Source organism: Aythya ferina (assembly GCF_964211825.1).
Source record: "Aythya ferina genome assembly, chromosome: 16".
In the NCBI taxonomy this organism is placed as follows: Eukaryota; Metazoa; Chordata; class Aves; order Anseriformes; family Anatidae; genus Aythya; species Aythya ferina.
Genome location: NC_140315.1, coordinates 7,917,443 through 7,936,865, shown reverse-complemented (window position 1 = coordinate 7,936,865; position 19,423 = coordinate 7,917,443). Strand labels below are relative to the sequence as shown.

General features: G+C 41.2%; 1 protein-coding gene and 1 long non-coding RNA gene across 2 annotated transcripts in view; one reads left to right on the top strand and one right to left on the bottom strand.

Moving 5' to 3' along the window:
• The first annotated feature begins 1,423 nt into the window (after positions 1–1,423).
• On the top strand, positions 1,424–3,877 carry LOC311445654. Its single transcript, XR_014698567.1, has 2 exons — positions 1,424–1,809; positions 3,642–3,877. It is a non-coding gene; the product is annotated as an uncharacterized lncRNA (long non-coding RNA).
• A 4,248-nt stretch (positions 3,878–8,125) lies between these two features.
• The window catches only part of ATP9A (ATPase phospholipid transporting 9A (putative)), a 61,207-nt gene continuing 49,909 nt past the window's right edge, over positions 8,126–19,423 (bottom strand). Inside the window, exons 24-28 of the mRNA XM_084537948.1 lie at positions 18,350–18,414; positions 17,396–17,504; positions 16,058–16,115; positions 13,921–14,124; positions 8,126–12,782 (exon numbers count right to left, since the gene is read on the bottom strand). Of these exons, the coding sequence (XP_084394074.1) occupies positions 12,646–12,782; positions 13,921–14,124; positions 16,058–16,115; positions 17,396–17,504; positions 18,350–18,414 (573 nt within the window). The 3' untranslated portion in view covers positions 8,126–12,645. The remainder of the gene's footprint in view (positions 12,783–13,920; positions 14,125–16,057; positions 16,116–17,395; positions 17,505–18,349; positions 18,415–19,423) is intronic.

The window sequence follows — 19,423 nt, the reverse complement described above, 5'->3', positions numbered from 1 at the left end:
TCAGGCTGCTTGTGAAAGGAGTAACGGACCTGCACCTGCAGGAAAACCTGCTCTGAGCTTCAGCCTCCGAAAAAAACAATCTTGCCATTCTCCCCCCCAGGTAAAAGCCAAACCACACAGCCCAGCGGCAGCACAGGTGCTCCCGGTGCAGCCGGCCGGGACTTGTCCCCCACAGGCTGGCCTCAGGCCCCACTGGTACCCCAAAACATGCCCACCCCAACCCGGCATCACAGCCCAACTCTTACCAAAATCAGTGCTCAGATCCTGTCCCTTTCAATATGCAGAGAGCTTGTGCTGAATCTCAAACAGGGAATTTTAAAGGCAGGGAAATTCATTTGCATGAGAGAGGATACAAGGTGGAGTGACCCTAGGTAGGCCAGAAGGGAACAATTTTCTCCCCAGGAGGCTCTTTTTGACCTCGAGGAGTTTGCAGCTCTGCACCAAGCACTGAAACAGCCGGGGCTGGGGGCGCCAAGCCTGCCCCCACCACCCCCTGCACATGCCAGGGCAGGGGCAAACCCGATCATGCAGCCAAAAACCTGCGGGTTTACAAGGGTTTTCCATGTAGGGAAGATTTAGCTTGTGGCTTGTCAGCCAGGAAGAGCAAGGAACAGGGAAGGTACAGGTGGATCGTGAACTTTGCATGCAGCACCCAAACACAACAGCTTGGAAATAAAAGCAACAGATAGATTTACTGCCTTGTAAGTGGCACTAGGTCTTCTCCAAAGCTGAAATTCTCCTGGCGCCCTGATTTAGCAAACTTGTGCAGAGACGGATGTTTATGCGCCATGATTTATGCTTTTATCCAAACACCAAACATTGTTTGCAGGGAACACTTAAGCCTTCCAGATTGGCACTGCCTTACAAACCACTATCAATGATGAGGTTAGCAGCTCTGAGGCTCTTTGCAAACAAGCAGGTAGGATAAAATTGAACTATAACTTTTTTTTTTTTAGTTAAGCAAATAAGAACCTTAGACAACACCATCAAGATATTGGTTTCTTGCCAAAGGTATTTTCTCTTTAAGAAAAGAAAACCATAGGGCGTTCTTTGTTTTTGTTTTCCAAGGTTTGAAGCTGAGGTTCAGAAGAAAGAGAGGGCTGAAAGGAGCAATTACTCACTGCAATAATTAGGAAGAACATTAGTCACGTTTGGGAGTTGGAGAGGTGCTTCTCTGTGCAGGGATGGCAAGTAAACAGCACGTAACCATTTACCTCTTTCTTTTAGAGCCAGAGCCCCTGTCACAGCAGTCATCAGGCCATTTTAAGCTCTCCAGCAAACAGCCACACAGGTGAATGCCTGTTTTTGAACTCTGTAATGTTGGATTTTTAGCCCCATCAAGTTGCTACCTGGGAAACTCCCATTATTGATCATATCAGGATTAGAACTGCCTCGTGAACCTCCTGCCCTCTGCACAGCAGAGGACACACCCTCTGCACCACCGCCCTTTGCACACCTGGGGCTGAGAGCAGAGGGGCTGGTAGACCCTGGGCACCCTCCCCTGCCTGCTGTGTGGCCAAGATCCTGCAAGGACCTGCCTGCAAGAGCCACGCTGCAGCAGCAGCAGCTCTCCTATGGGGCTGGCATGAGGGCCTGCAGAGCTTTCAGAAAAGGAAAGCATTCACGGCTTAAAGCTAGCCCAGGAAGGACTCCACTCAGCAAACCTAGACAACAAAACCCACCATGCTCACAGAATCCCTGGGCTCCAACACCCGCACCTCTCAGCCACAGCATACAGCTGTGCTGGTGGATAACTCAAACCAACATCATGCTGCTGTCTCACTACAGAGAGTGATTCTTTCACGCAAGGTAAGAGTGAACTGTAGATTAAAGTGATATTCTTGTATCTAAATACAAACTACCTCTTGCTATCAGGGCACTGGCAAAAATACAGGTATGAATAGATGGCATTAGTTTTAGTTACATTAAGTCTGAAGTTGGCTTATTAATAACAACAACAATGAACTAATCCAATTAGACACCTGCACAGTAAGTTTAGGATGGAAACACTGATGCAATCAGCTACTATATCATATGATGGCTAAACTAAATTATGATAATAAAGAAAGGTTATGACTGTTTTTGAAAAGGTGGTTCTATGCCTTTAATATTGCCGCCAGGGCAAGGGAATCTGATATTACATCCTAAACACAATTTACGATTCATTACTGGGGCTCTGGCCACACCCGGCAGCTAATCTAGAATTTCACACATTTAATGAACTTCATACTTGAAATATGTGGTCTGTAAAATCTGATTTACACTGTTGTTAAAATGGTTGGTGTTTGAAAGAAAATATATTTTAAAGTATGTATTTGTGCACAAAGTTTTTTTTTTTCCTAAAAAAATCCAAATCCAGTCATTAATTTACCCCAAAGCATATAAAATGTTCCCTACAGAGTAATTTCTAGTGCAGTATTTCTTTCAGCACCTCAGATTTACTCCCTATGTTTCTTCGGGAGCAACTGCATTCAGTTATAGAAAGAAGTAGAGAGCCTTCACAATATAATTGTAGGTGCTTTGGACAGTAAGTTAACTTGACAAGTCAGCTCATGATGGAGTCCAGGGTCTATAATTAGTGCTTACCTGCCACCATCATAAAAATGCTGCATTTGGTCAGTTCTTACTTGAGCCATACAAGCCTTGCAATCCTAGTTCATTCAAGCGTGTTAGCTTTTTATTGGATGTTAACACCTGATATTTCCTTCAGGCTCTGGTTTTACTGAAGGCTTTGTCGCATTATGTTCTTCGAAGCCAGAATGGCAACAGGAGCTGAAAGAAAGAAGAGCAGGAACATTCATAAATCACTGCCCTGTATGCATCCTTATGGTGAAAGATCACAAAAGACACGAGGGCTGCTGAAGGAAATAGCTGTCACTCAGATGTGAAATACAAGATGTTTCTTTCTGTTGAAGACTATTTATGGTGAGTGCTGCACCTGTAAAAATTAGTTCCACACTTCAGTAACAAGGACTCAAAAGAATTAAACTTAAACAAAACCAGCCAGATTCCCTGGAGGTGCCAAGGAGCACGACCCCCTCAGTGCACACCAGCCAGGGATCTTCCACCAAAATACCAACATGATGCATCTGTTGATGCATCTGATTTTGGAAGGATTTTCTCCCTAAGGGATTAGTGTTGCAAACAGCAATTTTACTTTGCAAATTTGTTTTCTGGATCATTTCTCCTTGTATATAGAAAAGATCAGATGTCAAAAATGTGATCAGCAAGAGCCTGAGGCTGCCTAGAAGCAAAACTGGGAAGCTTTGAATCAAACTTTAGCCCATAGACATTTGCCTGAGAAATTCTGGCACTGGTTTCAACCTAAAATGTAAACTGTCACTAGGGTTAATTTATCTGGATCCAGCTAAAAGGCAGTGATACGTTCAGATAAACAAAAAGGAGGATGCTAAAGACTGGAAAGGGGTGTATCTGGGGAAAGAAAAATATATGAGGGTTGAGAACATCTAAACTTTGTCTTTTAGAAACTTCATTTTACAGCCTAGCCATCAGGGTGGAGAAGGCCCAAGTTTCTATGCCACTCTGTGCGTCACTGATAAATGCTTCTTTGGAGTAGCTCTCAGCAGAAAATAATGGCATGGAACCTATTTAAAACTTGTCTTCTCTTTCTCCTTCTCCAGGGATTTTACTTACCTTGGACACGGACAAATAGAGATGAAGGGAAGAATTGGTTATTAGTTTCCAGCTCACACTTCAGGCGGAAAGATTGCTTGCCCTTGTTTTATTTTATTCACCTTCAAACATTGAAATCACTCTTCTGTTTGTCATTGGGCTCGAAGTAATTGCTGCATGCTAGAAAGAAGCCAAGATGGCCTATTAAATATTTAAAGCTACATTAATAAACAACAGGATGCGACTGCTCCAGTTACTCTCAAAAATTAAATTAAGGATCCCGAGTGCAGACCGAGTGACTTGTAAATATGTCTCGGTGCCCAGGCAGGAGCCCTGTGAGCACTGATGCCCACACCACAGCCCAGGGCAGCCGTGGAGCTGAGCCCTGGCTGGGCAGGGTGGGTGCTGGTGTTTCCTGGGGCTTGCTAACCACAAGAGCAGCTCCAGCAGCACGCACTCTCCTCGCTCATGTTGCAGGCTCATGCCAAGGAAGCCTTGGCAAGAGAGTGGTTAAAACACTGGCTGCTCTTCACTGGGCCTCCGAAACTTTACAGCTCAGGGTGTGCTGGTTGTCAAACATAAGGAGAACAGGATGGAGCCTAATAGAGGTGCAGCTGGAGAGAGCAATAAACATTTCCAGCAACATCTCCAGGGCGAAGAAAGATCCTACCTCCTAAGGGCCTGGAGGCCTGCTGGCAGCACCGCCGGCCCTCGGTGAACAACGACGAGCTGCCTCACTGCCCACCGCAGCCCAGGCCTCTCCTCAAGGGTCCGATCTTGTCAACTCTTGGAACGAGACCGAAGGGAATAAAACACAGTCAGAGCAACCCACTCGAGCTCCCAGATGCAAGTCAGCACCCTGAGATGCCCAGGGGAGCAGACTGAGACGCGGAGCTCGCTGTGTGACAGGCTCTGTGGCGCTCGCCTCAGGTGCAGCAGCGGCTGCAGGGTGTGGTGAGGCGCTGGGTACCGCCGTGTGAGGAGAGAGATGCCGTCTGACAGAGTCAATGCTGATCCATATAAAAGTGCCTTTAGTCATATTGAACTTAGAAATGGTACAGAGGAATTCCACCTCTGCAGACAGCGTCCCTTGGCCTTTTCGATAGGCTCAGCACCAGACGGCGTTTCTTCTCATGGCCGTTGGAACGGGTTAACATGCTCCATCGAGACCATTCTGTGGCATTTCATGTAATAGTCACACCAAGTCTCATTTTAAATAGGAAATCTGATCAATAGCGATTTGTATCACTTTTTGACAAGTGACACAATGGTGAAGTCTGCCACTGTGCAAAATAAATCAGAAGTGACATGTCTTAAAAGTGTAAGAGCCAGCACAAGACAGATCCATGTCTAAAGGCAGAGAAATACAATGCCTACAGCAGAGCTGCAACACAACTTTTTTGGAGCAGATGCGCAACACATGACTAAATATACTGTCTGATGAAATCACGAGCACGGGAGATGCCCCCGTCCCACGTGCCCACCAAGGTGCGTGCCCCAGGAGTGCTTTTGAGCTGACTAAGCAGAATCACGCAGCACCATCAATCCACCTCTATTCAATACTCTTAATTTATATTGTGGGTAATTCTACTTTTACCCTGGTAAACAAGTCTCTGGACATGGTTAAACTACTCAGAGTGTACATTTAAAATAAAATCTGTTTCACATAAAAGGACAAATGAGAATGACTATTACCCCCATCTTTAATGCGCTAAATTCTTTCGCACAGATTGTTCTTGTTACTACTTCTTTCTGTGAGAGAATCTGAACAGCACACAATATTCCTCCTTACGTGCACAATTACAGCAAGCCAAGAAAAGGAGACTTTAAAGTGGGAATGCTATGATTTTAAAGCCTTTTTTTGTAACCCGCTCAGTCAATAACAGTTAGGTCCTAGGCCACAAAGGGATCAAAAGCAGAAGAGGGAAGGACATTCTACTGAAGGCCAAATCCTGCAAGTTGCTGATCATCTATAACTTTAATTACATGAAGCAGAAACTCAAGAGATTTACTGCATAACCTAGAGAGCCCTATACTACCCAGAGTTTTAGGGCAAGGAGATGCTCGCTTGTGGCCCCAGGAAGCCACAGCAGCCAAGCAGGCATTAGGCTGATGGTAGTTTTGTTATCGAATTTACGTAAATGCAGGACTTAGTGCTGCTAATCGCTGCTGCCATGTGCAGCAAACTTCTTCCTTGCACTACCTTTTTGCAGTTACAGCAAAGCCATTTCTGTGATCAACTGCTGCTCGCATTCTCAAACTCACCACTTTACCATGGAGTTGCACAACACTAGCCCTGATCCGCAGTCCCAATTTCAAGACAGGGCAAGCCAGCAAAATTGTTAAATTGAGGTTCATCAAAACTCCAAATAATAGCAGTAGTTTTGTGTGTGCCTTTTTTTTTTTTTTTTTTTAAGCTTCCAATCACATTCCTAATTTAAAAACAAACATTTGGATACACCACGGAGCAAGTATCTTTCCTATATGATTGACTCTAAGGTGGGGAGAAAGTCCAATAATCAAACAGGAAAATAATTTTGTACACCACGCTTTGCCGTGGGTTTGGGGTTCAGACCAGAGACCCCAGGTTCTCTGTCCCCATTTCCTATGTGTGAAACAGGAACAGCAGCAGCTACCTTCCTCTAGTAAACAATTATGACAATGATATTTAACGCCATGCTAATGCAACGGAGAAGCAGCAGAATACAGAAGTACAGCTGTCATTAACTGGAGCCATTGGAAGGAAAAGACAGAGGGCACATCAACAGGATTTTCTTCTTTATGAATGGCTTAAGGTGAGGTTCTGTATGTCTTCATGCCACACGTAAGGCTCAGGGCCATAGTATGAAACCCAATTACCAGCCAGCACCTTTTTTTTTTTCCCCTCCTCCCCTCCCTTTAAAGAAAAAAGACACTAGTATATAATACAACCACAATTTGAAAAATAAGGCCACTGGCATTCTTTGGTAAAGCTTAAGCTGAAAACTTATCCCAGGATGCGTGATCTTCCAAAAATCTGCCAACCCCTGCAGTGTTCAAACTTCTTGTATGACCACAGCCACATGAAGAATGAAATTAAACCCATGGAAATCTTTGACATTTCTACTATTATGCAATGTTTGGGTGAAAAAAAAAAAATTGCAGAAATTCTCCTTCCCTTTCCAGAGTGAGTTTAGAAAAACTATTTCTAGCTTTTTTTAATTACACATTTCACCATTAAAAAGAAACCATCCATAAATTAAAAGAACCACTAACTAGGGCTTATGTAACCCATTTAGAGTGGGAAATTGGTAACACTTGGGAGTGAAGTCTGTTACTGTAATTTCTGGAGTCCACAGCGTTCATTTGATGTGTGCAAACATCACAAAAAAAAATGCGTATTTAACATTTGCATTAACTATTTTACACAAAAGAATGTTAATCATGAGAGAGGTTAATATGCTGGCATCTGTCTCCTATAGAACCTAAAAGAAAAGCTTTTTAATATATATTTAGGAGTCTGAGGGAATAGTTTTTAATGACTGCTTGAGTTAAATAATCTCCCAAGTTATGGATTTACTTTATCTAATTCTATTTTTCTTTCTTTTTATTTGAGGGTGTTTATAGCTCTATTACATTTTAGTAGAAAAACACAGCATTGTGTCCTTAAAGTTACTGCAGTTTCCTCTGCAGAGAATATTCGGCATTAAATTCCTTCCTCTCCCTCCATTTCTGACACAAACACGGCAGCCAGCTCTATCTGTGTGACTGCTGTGTGCAGAGCGAGTTCTTAATCAAACGTTCGAGTGAGGAGAACATGCCAAAAATAGCTGCTCCTACTGCTGTTGCGTCACTGCTTTTCCAAGAGCAGCACATCCATGTTTCGAATGAAAGGCCTGTGCCTCCTAATTCACACCAGTGGGAATCACCAGTACCAACCATCTTCTCCCTCACTGGGGTTACACCGGCTTAAAAAAACCCCAAGGCTAACTCAGCCAGAATCTTCCTGAACGAGCTGGGTCTCCTGAAACTGGCTTTTCAAACAGGCAGGCACCTGGGCCAGCCGGGAGCGCGGTGGCACCTGAATCTCCACCTTGTGGCAACACAGATGCCACCTGCAGCTGCTCCTATGCTGCTCCCCAGGGCTGATGAATACCTTTACATTACGATACAAAGCTCAGATGGCTTGGAGAACGCAATCCTGCATGAAGCTGCAGTCTTGCAAGAAGCCACCGATAAAGCGAAGGACGGCAGAAGTTGCCATCTCCTATACACTTTAAGCTTCCCGCGAAGACAGCTAGCAAACTGCTTATAGCAAAGTCTAACGAAGCAGGTCCACACTGATCAGCAGGGAGCACTGATCATTTCTCACACGTGCATTTCCCATTTAGCCACATTAAAGGGCCACAATGCAGCTTGACCTCTACACTTAATTCTGTCAGAACACATCTTGGACTGATCAAGGCAGGACTAACTCAGGTGCATCACACCTGGCATATATGGATGAAATAGAGAAGTTGCATAAAATTTATTTTTCCACCTTGTTTTACAACATTCCCTTTTAAGTTCTTACACATCTGCAACATATAACTCCACAGAACAATAAATAATTGGCATTCATATTTCTCTTGAATCAAGAGTATTTACATGTTGTTTAAGTAGATGACAAGTACAAAACATCAGCATCACAGTAAATATCCTTTTGACAACAGAATCCATTTCCCCAATTAAAAATTAAATTAAATTAACATTAATTTTTAACAAATTTAAACAATTAAAAATGTTCTCAAAGGCATATAAGTACACAAGTTGTAGTAGGCAGTAGTAATGGACCATATTGGCAAAGCTGTAGAACCCAGGATTTCGTGCAAATCAGAGTTTATTAACTTTGAAATAACTAATAATAAATAAAAATGAAAAGAGCCCATCCAGCTCACACTGACGATTCTAGAGGGCACTCAGCTGGCCCTAGCTATGCAGCTGTGGAGACAAGTCAATCCCCATCTGAACAGCTGTACACAAAGGATGTGTGACGGTGAGCTGCATGCAATATAGATCACATACCTGGTTCAGAGCACTGCTTGTGCAAACTAAGGATTTATTATCTGAAGATGCAGCAGCTCTCTTTAAAAGATAAAGCCAGAACACAAGCTTTAGGGATTCACACATCTAATTCACCAGGGCTCCCTGACAAACAGCCCATCTACAGCAAAATTTCCATCAAGAGTTGCAGTGAGCAAGATAGTTTGTCACAGTATTTAATTGTGATAGTTCAGCAGACTGCAGAAAAATGCCTCTGATACTGCTCAGTTTGGTCCAACCACAGCTGTAGCCCTCAGCATGTAGCTCTCAACTCTGAGGGGACACCAGGGATGTCACTCATCACTCCCCAGCCCAGTTCTGATAAGACCCTGCCCAGATTTGAGCTGCTGAAAACAGGATGTTGCATTTCAATTGCAGTATGAGCTGAACAAGTGTTTGCAAAGAGAAATGGGGCAAACCCTACAGAGGAAACATATCCAAGAGTTAAAGAAAAGAAAAGAAAAAAAAAAAAAAGAGGTTGTTAAGCACCTGGAATTACTGCAGTGATGCAAGAAGAGAACAGTGCATATCACAAAATCTGCACGTAACTAACCACCAAAGCAGCACATCACAGAGCACAGGCTTCCCTACAGCAGCCAGAAGAAACAAGAACACACCAAGACACACACTGCTATCCTACAGCATCACTTGTAGCGCAGTCCCAAAGCTCACAAGTTATACGAACTGCTGCAGTACGTAAACCAGAACAACAACAAAAAAAAAGGAACAAAAAGAACACTAAATCTAAGATACTACATACAAGAAAACAATGCTTTCACTCTCAATAAGCACAAATGATGAGCATACTAGATGAAAAAGATTAATTTAAATTTCCAGCAGAGAATACATTTATTCAGATGTACAGTAAGTATGAACATATGTATTAAACTTTGCTTTTAAAAACATTTTTAAATAACTTAAGAGAAATATATTTCAGACAAAGTGCTAAACTTGAAAAATACAACAATCATTCCTCTCTCCGGCTGTTTGTTAGATGGCAGTTTTAATTTTCTGATTGATTTAAAAAATGCAGAGAGAAATTACTTCCTGGATTTACAACCTTGTGCAAAAAAACTAGCTGTAAAGGAACATAATCCCCACCCCAGGACACAGCTACAGATTAGTCTCAATGCCACTAAATATGCATTCATTATTAAAGTTATGATTCAATAAATATTACTGAAATCACAATTCACTCCCTTTCTTGGTGTAGGCTAATATTTTGCAAATATGGTCCACTCAGTGTAAACTGTATTGACTTCAGGAAACAGTGAATTCTACCATACATACGTCACAAATATTTACATACAGTAGCATGGCACTGTTATTTTTGCAGGACATTGAACTACTAATACACGCTAGATAGGGACAGGGATTTTACAAAGATGTGTATCATGATGTATTTTCCAAAGAACAAGAGGTACTTGACTTCTCAGTCACAAGAAGCTGACAAAAAAAAAAAAAATGATTCTTGTCTTTAAATCTATTTAAATCAAATGCTGACTGGGGACTCCAGAACAGCTGCATGTCTGACAGTATCCAGGAACTGTAGCAAGTCACAATAAAGACAACATGAGGTACCTTTTGGCAATAATTCACAGACAGCTGCTAGCCCAATTGTTCCGATATAGAGCTGTTCGGGCACTGTTTTTCTTCTTTGAGACAAATCAATGAGAAGTATAGGACTTTGAAGCCCCTACCCAATGCATGTCAAAATAGTAGGAATATATATTATTATTCTTTTTAGGAAAAAAATTAGAAGAGAATGAAAGGCAAATTTACAAATTATTAAAAGGTGGCTGCTAAGAATTAGCTACATTTCCTTGGTCAGCAGGTTGTTTCTAAAGGTGGTTGCCATGTATTAGGATTTCAGACAAGTGCCTAATCAGAAGACTGGCACAAAAGAAAAAACCTTGTCTTAGATTAAAGGGTGTTGGCTGTTCTTATTCCTGAAGGATTTTGAAACATAACTTCCTAAATTACAAGGGTTTCCCCCACATGAACTAATGACAAGGCCATATGGACTTGCACCTTCCTCTCACCCCAAGCTACACGCATTATGAATTTCTCTATATAGCTTTTGGAACTTGCTTCCTCTCTTTCATATTTCCTCTCAGTAACTGAGAACAAGGAAGGCAGGTCAGGTTGTCCAAAGCATTCCTCAGAGAAATTACCAAAAATCAACCACGTAAGTCATGGCAATCTTAGATCTAAAAATTCAAGACGTGCTGCTATAGATCAACGCAGATCAACGCTCTCCCTTTAAAACAACACTCGGATTTTCCACTGATTTTCACACCAGAGCTTTTCATGCAGCACTGTGCTGCTTGCGACAGCGTCTGTAGCAATGGCAACAGAAGTTGGCAGTCCATTAAAGGGGTTCAGCATGGCACAGAGGCAACCAGGGAGCTTCTGCTCCTCACACCAGTGCTGTTGCCTGGACCTGGAGGGGCTGCCTCAAGAGACAAGCGGGAGTTCAGGCTCTGGGCTCTGCCGTTCCCTGTCCCTCCGTGCAGCCGACCAGCGACGGCGCCAGGCTGTGCCCGCCACGACAGTGGTTTTTGTGATGTGGGAACAAGACAGCAAGCAACTAATTTATCACAGACTAAACAGCCATTAGATGAGGATGGCTGCCACTATAAAAGCTCAGCCATGCTTGATGCACAGATCCAATGGTGAATGGTTCCTGCAACCCTGTCACTCTCCTGAACAGCCTGTGCACGTGTTGCCCTCCTCACTGTGTTATAAGGGGAACAATGCTTATTATGAAAACAAAACTAATTGAGTTTTTGAAAATTAAAAACAAGTATACTGCTCTGCACATGAGCCTAATACCTTTGTACAGACCCTGCTCCTGCCTCCCATTCAAGTTTTGGTTTTAGACCAACACAAGCGCAAGGTTCTCAAAAACTCCCTTTGCAGGGAGGGCGTCAAGAATGACATCCACCTAGGAGTGCCTCAGCTTATTTGCAGCTCATCTTCACTGTTTCACCCTAACAGGAAACAGATTTTGTGTAGTTGTGAGGAGTAGCAGCTCTGTGACCTTTCCTTTCAGTCTCCGAGGATTCAAGACATGTCTGCCACATTGTCTGCGGAACACTACAAGTCTCTTCTCACGTTGTCAACACATTTCAAGTCTGATCAAGTGCAAATTTCTTTTCCAAAGAGGATTTGCTTTAGTTTAGATAATTTTGTCCTATACAAATAAATACAGAGTAAAGTTATTATGTCACCAGCTCCTTTTAACAGGAAGCACAAGAACTAAACAAAACTGAATTTCTTCATTTTAGATTACATTTCTCTGTATTTATCGATGGCTGGATACCACCAAAATCACCAGGGTGACCACATTTCAACTGAAGGAAAATCTCAGACATGCTCAGATTCTCCAGCGTGTGTAGATTCAACGTGCTGGAGCCCCATTATGGGAACAGCATGCCATAAATCAGGAATCGGCTGTCAACAGTATAGTGCATCACCTACGTTAAGGGATTTCCAAGATGTAAAAAGAATGTACCTACTTGAATCAAAAAAATAAATAATAAAACTACGTTACACAATGCAAGGAACACCACAGATATTTTTAAAATGTAACTTAAAAATTGTCGAACATATACTCCAAGGTCAGTTAGCAGCTTTTGGTACTTTTAACCACGCATGAGGAATCAATCATCATTGCAGTTGCATGCATTCGACCCCAGTTAAGTTGAACAAAAGTGACAAAAAGTGGATGAACTAACAAGTGCCTCCACCCTCAAAAAATCCTTCCCTTGTATCGTTAGGTTTCCGTTTGTAGTAGTTGTGAAGTCTTTTTCAATAAAGCAGCATGTAATAGAGATTACTACATGATCCTTATGCAAATATCAGACGTATTCATTATAGTAACAACTACATGATTTTTGTCTCTCAGCCATGTGCAATATTCATCTCTGGTGTGCAAGAAAAGCAGCCCTAAGATGTGAGCTTTGAATAGCTTGGGGGAGAAAACCTTCGCCTCAGGTACTTCAGGACGTAGAGGGGAAGGCAGCTCACCAGAGTGATGACGGTGACTTTCCACAAGAATGACAAAGTTGCAATGAAGTAAACATCTGTAAAAAGAGAAAAGCAGAGTCAAGAAAGAAGGGAAGCACATTCTGGGAAGAGGTACAGAAAAGCCATACAATCTAACAATGCAGCTTAAACAGCCTCACCTTCTCCACACACACAGAATTTCAAAGCTCATGCAGTCCCTGGTCCTCACTTTTCTGCCTTTCTCTTTCACAGAAGATTCAGCTTTCTGCATAACTCATTCCCTGTAGGATTCCAGCAGGGCACATAACCCATCACAGACAAGCACACAGATATTCCTCATCTGAAACTGGGATATCCATCTGCTGGCAATACTGAGCTTCCTTTAAATGGACTACTTGTACTCTGGGACTTGTCCTCTGCTACGTGGCTGGTAGTCCAGCAAATACATCTCTTAACTCAGTCATGGTATCTCAGAAGTGTTACAAAAATAGCCGAAGTATTGTTCAAAATAGGGCTGGTATACCCGTATTCGTGAGATCTAGCCCACTGGGAAGTTATCTTCATTGTCTTCAGAGGATACAAAGAGTTTATGGAAGTAGTAGTGACATCTTGTGGCTTCCTGAACAAACCCTGGATCAAACTGTATGGACCTGATACTTGCAAACAGACAACTACCAGAGTAAATCTGGAAATTTAGAATTCCTCGCCTTTTTCCCTTTAGCCAGGGAAACTAAAATGATTAGCTGTCTTCCAGGTAAATTAAAAAAAAAAAAAGCAAATGAACAAAACAACAACAAAAAACACAAGAGAAGAGTCCCCATTGAAGCAGATAGAATTGGGTAACTTTACTTCATCCAGTTAGAAGATGGCATCTTTCAAATCAACAACAGAGGATAACATTTTTAGTTTCAAGTTCAGTTCCCACATGGAAATAAAAGACCACTATTCCACACGACAGGTGATATGCAGTGGAGCTCTGAAAGCAAGGATGAGATTCACTGATCAGCACAAAGCTTACTGACTACCTTACCTTTATCTCCTCTAGTGTTTGCTACGAGAAGGAACCATAAAATATCCTTCAGAATTAAAGAGTTTGCTCTGGTCAGAACCACTGTCATTATAATCATGTTAACTTCCTCAACAGCCTTTGAGTTCATGTCCTTACAGTCCAGGTCATGAAGCAACTGGTTGGTGAAAAAAGGCATTTAACCTTACCGATAAACTCATGTAAGAAGACCAGGGAAGCTATGTAGCAGGAGAGACTAAGCAGCTCAGCCACTATCATGAGCCAGTGCCATGTCTGGATTGTCAATGCTACCATCAGCAACTCGGTGAGAATCAAAGATGTGAAGGAAATGGCGACAATGTGGACAAATTCAGATTCAAAGAGGAGGAGTGCTCCATACATAATGATGCTACCTGCAAAAGAGTAGACCAATTTGGATATTTTTTTAAAAAACAGCTGAAGCTCTAAAACCCACTGCTAAGTCTTGGAAAGGCTGAAACATAGTCATGAAGCCTGTTAAATGTAATGACAATGACCTAGTTACTATTTAGGAGACAACTGATAAGACAAGGAAAAGTTACTGCAGAGGTACCCAGACTTTTATGATAATCTATTATGTTCATAGACACATGGAAATAGGAAATTAACACACACTATTTTGGCAGCTGGTGACTTCTAGCATCATGAAACTCTATCCTTCCAGAAAAGCAGCTGGTCACTACTCAGAAGCTTAAAGATATCAAATACTTCTAAATCCCACTGCACTGCCTCAGTGCCCAGATAGAAGTAAGGTGTTATGAAGCTCAGTTGATACAAGTTAGTTTCTTTTTTGTACTACTTTGGCCAAGTTCTCTCCCCTTGACACTTTCCCCTAAAAGAAGGGCACACTAAAGCACACCATTAATGATGTATTGTTGTGCGCTTCTATTCTAGCTATAAGCCAGGGAATGCTCAAAACACCCTGCACAGCCACCTGCATAAATAACTCATGTTAGCAGCATGAGTAATCTGCACCAACATCCATCACACTAGGCTAGTTTCAGAAGGGAAAACCTGCAAGTGACTAGAGCTTGAGCCACAGAGTTCAAATCCAGCTGTGAACTTTCCAAAATTTAGGGCTGCTCAAGTTTTTGGTTAGGCTCATCTCTGCTAGCAACTAGTCCAATTGTTTGGCCTGATGTTTTTTAGTTATTTAGCACATCAGAAGTGAAGTCACTTTAACCAAATATTGTAACGAGATAGTGGTCTCAGCTCAAGGATAAATCTTTCCCTCAATGCATCACCCTCTGGCTGTAGCTTTCCACCACTTGTGAGTTTTCTATAAATGCCTTGGCTTTGCCATCATATTTATACAGCAACAGAAGACCGTTAGCCCTGTCGAAGGGTTCTACTGTATTAGATTTCAGAAGATAATGCTAAGAGAGCTTTTGTACTCTTGGCTTCACTCCCTACGGAGGATGGTAACATCATTTAAATCAGTAAGAACTAGCTGCTTATTTTGGCACATTTATGTTGACTGTTGTTGATAAAGGAGTTTTGGAAAACAAGAAATTTTGTCACAGGATCATGTTACCATTTTTAGCTTTATAGCTCAGCGTTATGTATACTTTTTCCATGATACCCTGATTAACCGTTAAAGTATTAGAGTTTGAGGTTACTTAATTAAAAAAAAAAAAAAAGACAAAATGAAATAAAAAGACTTTGTAGAGTCATATATCCCTATCCCCACATCCACTTTTGTAAAATGGATGCATTGTAATTAAGGTATTTGCTCAACTATCCTAGCAGGCTACATAGAGTACATGTATATGTGATATGATCAAGACCTTGAGCTCTACTCTAATCCTTAATTACAAATGGCTATGAAGTAACCAGAGCTATTGCCACTGCTAATAAACAGGGTTTAGATAAAATACACTAATCCACAGATTCTGTTTTGCATACTGACTAACCAGCATAACCCATACATTTGGAAACCTTTTTCAAAACAAAGGAAGAGTCTCCAGCTCTACTATACAGATGGAACAATTACAGCACCAAAAGGAACTTGCACAAAATCACAAAGAGTTGTCCCGATGGAAAAAGGCAAAATGTTTTGAACTTTGACATCACACCACTGTGACACTGTTGACCAGTTGCTGCCAATATTTAGCTTTAAATTGTTTCTTGCTTTGGGAATGCTACCAAAATTTTCTGAGACAAAAAACAAACAAACAAAAAAAGAAATATTGATTCAATAACCTAAGGATCCATTGCTAAATTCACTTCCTTAGCTTCTCACAGTATAAATAGATATTCTGTACTCATCAAAACATGTAAAGGCATAAGCAGAAGCTGATTTCTTACCCTGATAGATGCTTATTAAGACCCATATCAAAAATGTTTTGTATGACAATGGTCGTCCCTAAAAGAGGGAATAAAAAAAAAACAGCTCTGTTAGGGTTTTCTTTTATGAACATTCACTTACAGGTCAACCCACCAATTAATAAAAGGGAATTTGAAGGTGATTTGGAAAGAAACCAAACCAAACCAACCAACCCTGAAGTACTGTCTCTTTATTCTCATTTTTCATGATGTGCAGAGGACGCCTGGGACTGTGGAAGCTCACTGCTTGCACAGTACCTCTTCCTTACTGCACACACAATTAATTCAATGCAACGATGTCTCATGAGTTTAGTCACTGTACTGTGAAATATAAGATGTGTGTATACACAAATATATGTATATATTAATATTATATTTCTATACACACACAAATCACATCATATTGAAGGCAGATAGGTTTTAAAAAAAAGCTTCTTCAGCCAACACAGCTATACCAGTACAAAAAAACCTATGTTTAGACCAGGCCTAAGGATGGTTGGAGAATTAGTGGTTTATGACATCAGAGACAACATACAAGTGAAACCAGATGGAGACTTATTCAGACTGTTGGAAAAACAGGCTTTGCTTCTGAGAGTATCTGTTTAACAGAAATCCTTGAGGGAAAGGATCTGTTGAAGACTCAGTCCATCCTTTCCTTCAATTAAGAAAGATGTTCCCAGTCCACATACCCAGTTATTCAAAAAATTTTCCAGAAAAGAAAAAAAGAGAACCAAAGACAAGATTTACCTTCCCGATATTTCTATGGTAAGTATCAAATAAAGTTTCCTTTGTCTAAGGAGAAGGAACTCTGTCTTTCATGCTTAGGCAACAACAAAAGGCACAGCAACCAAACTTTTAGACGATCCCCTTAGATGATCCTTAAGGCAAATTTCCATTCAAGAAATTATGTGATAACCTCCTTCCCTCATGAAATTAATAGATCCCTTACCCCTATGACCCCCACCCCCCTTTTCTGGCTTCAGGAGAGTGCAAATTCCCTGACAATTTCTCTTCTCCCTTTATTTTGGAACAAATCAGTAATATTAAATACTTTGAATTTCCTGCAGAATACAACTATTATTTCCCAGCCATTTTTAATAAGTTGTATTTTATGCAGCATTCAATAGCAAACTGCACTAAAATCTGGTTATATCCGTTAATTCAAATTTGCCTTTAAAATAATTTTGCTTGAAAATATATGATATGGCCAACAATGAGTTCTGTATCTACTGAAAATACATTTGATTTAAAACATTTAGAGAGTTTCTAATCAAAACAAGGATTTTGCCTGAAACCAAAACATACAAGAGTCTCCCACACCTTAAGAAGATCTTTGTAGAGTTCTGGGTACAACATTGCAACTTCAGATTTAACATCCTTGTCCAGGACTAGGGAAAACACTGGAAACATTGTGTAAATTGTGGAGTACCTGCGAAGAAGGTTAAAGACCAAAAATTAGCTAAGATCTAGATGAGCAAACAAAAACGCTAATCTTCAGAAAGAAAATACAGTACAGTAAACTCAAAGTACTAAATAACGTCCGTATTATAAAAACTTCCAAAGGGAACACACTAGAGTTTTGCATGTAGGAAAAACCTGCAGGATTTGCTTTCTGAATAGCTTTTGATTAGAAACATTCACAGCTACATGACTGTTTCAAGTACTGCAACTGGTGTTATAGGTTTATTAATGGAGCCAAGGACAGACCTGTCCCCACCCTAAATTCCACTCCACAGTTTGGGCTGAGTCCTGTTCGCACCAGAAGGGAGTGGGGATGAATTTGCTGTTTGTTTTTTAATCACATAATGGATAGCTTATAGAGTAATGGGATTGCAAGTGCAATACCAGTATATTTTACTGCTATCTCTCAGTTTACTGTATCAGCTGATTCCTCCCATTGAAGATTTTGTGTTGTCCCCTTAAAATGACACTGTCAGGAGCTGGGCACTGGCTCTCATTGCTGCACAGCCACCAGAGCACCAGGACTGTCTTTCTACTTTTGCCAGGATTGAAGGAGCTCTTTCTGGAAGATGCACTGCTGTAACCTTCCAATATTCTGAATTTGAGACATTCTCCTTCTGGAAAGGATTCTAGACGTGACTGCACTGCCTCGGTGGCTTTGTTCAACACAGAGGGACACAGATCACACCTGCCTTCTGAAGCAGTGCTGTGAAATATGCAGAGCAGAGATGTGCATGCCTTGCATGTTAATTAGCCCAAATCTATCATTACACATATGTTTTCCACACTATTAATAAAAAAGTGAGCTCTTACCCAATGATGAGAAAGCCTTGGTAGAGGGGAACTGAAGCAAAGTAAAATACGGATGAGAAAACAGCCTAGAAAAGAAAATAGAAACTTTTCAGGCATTAAATAATGCAGTTAATGTAACAGCTTAAAAATATGGCCTGTTCAAGCTGGAAAGTACTTTCAGTGGGTTCTCCAAATTCCCGAAACTAAGAAGAATGTAATATCAACCCTTTTATTCCTACGCAAACCTTGGATGAAAACTATGTTTAAGAGCAAACACTGAAGAACTGGACTTGGAAAATTTTTTGTAATATAATTCCACAGAAAAGAGCATAAAGAGTTTCCTTCGAAGCCCATTCTTTTGATCCAAATGTTGTGAAGGACAGGTGCATACTTATTTATGTCTCATTCCCTAGATTATGCCTGCACTATGTAAAAATAATTTTTGTCAGTTACAGAAATCATGGGTTTGTTTTCTGATCTTGTTTTTAGCTTGGGATGTCTCTTAGGTTGCCTCTGCTGAAGGGGAAGCTAGATCATCCTCTCGAGTTTGAGCCTTTTGTCTCTAGTTATCCCTCTTTAACACATTTATTCTAAAAAGGTAGAAAGGAAGAATGAACCTTCTGAAAAATATCAAGTGCTTTACTAAAAAGCTTTAGTATTTTTTATGCATGCAATTATACTCTACAGTGTGGAAATAAAAGTCCCAAAGAGCAACCTTCATCCTTAACGGCAACTTTCACTCCAGTCACCACAGCTAAGAACAGAATATGGATTACAAACTCTTAAAATCTCTTTCAGCTCTCCCTGTCAACTGGCAATTGCATTTTTGTTATACTGGGGCTCTGCACACACGAGCAACATAAATTTCAAGACTACTAAATCTGTTTCTAAGGTTCTCTTTGGAACGAAGAGGAACAGACTGCCTCCACGTTGCTGTTAGCAAGCTGCTGAGCACTTGGGGAGGTTAAAATGTGCTTCAACAGCCTCCTGGGAACACTCTGCACCACATCAGACCAAGCTTTCGGGAACCTCATCAGGTTCTGAGCCAGGTCTTCAGCCAGATGCTTAACTACAGTCCCACTATTTGAAGTCCTT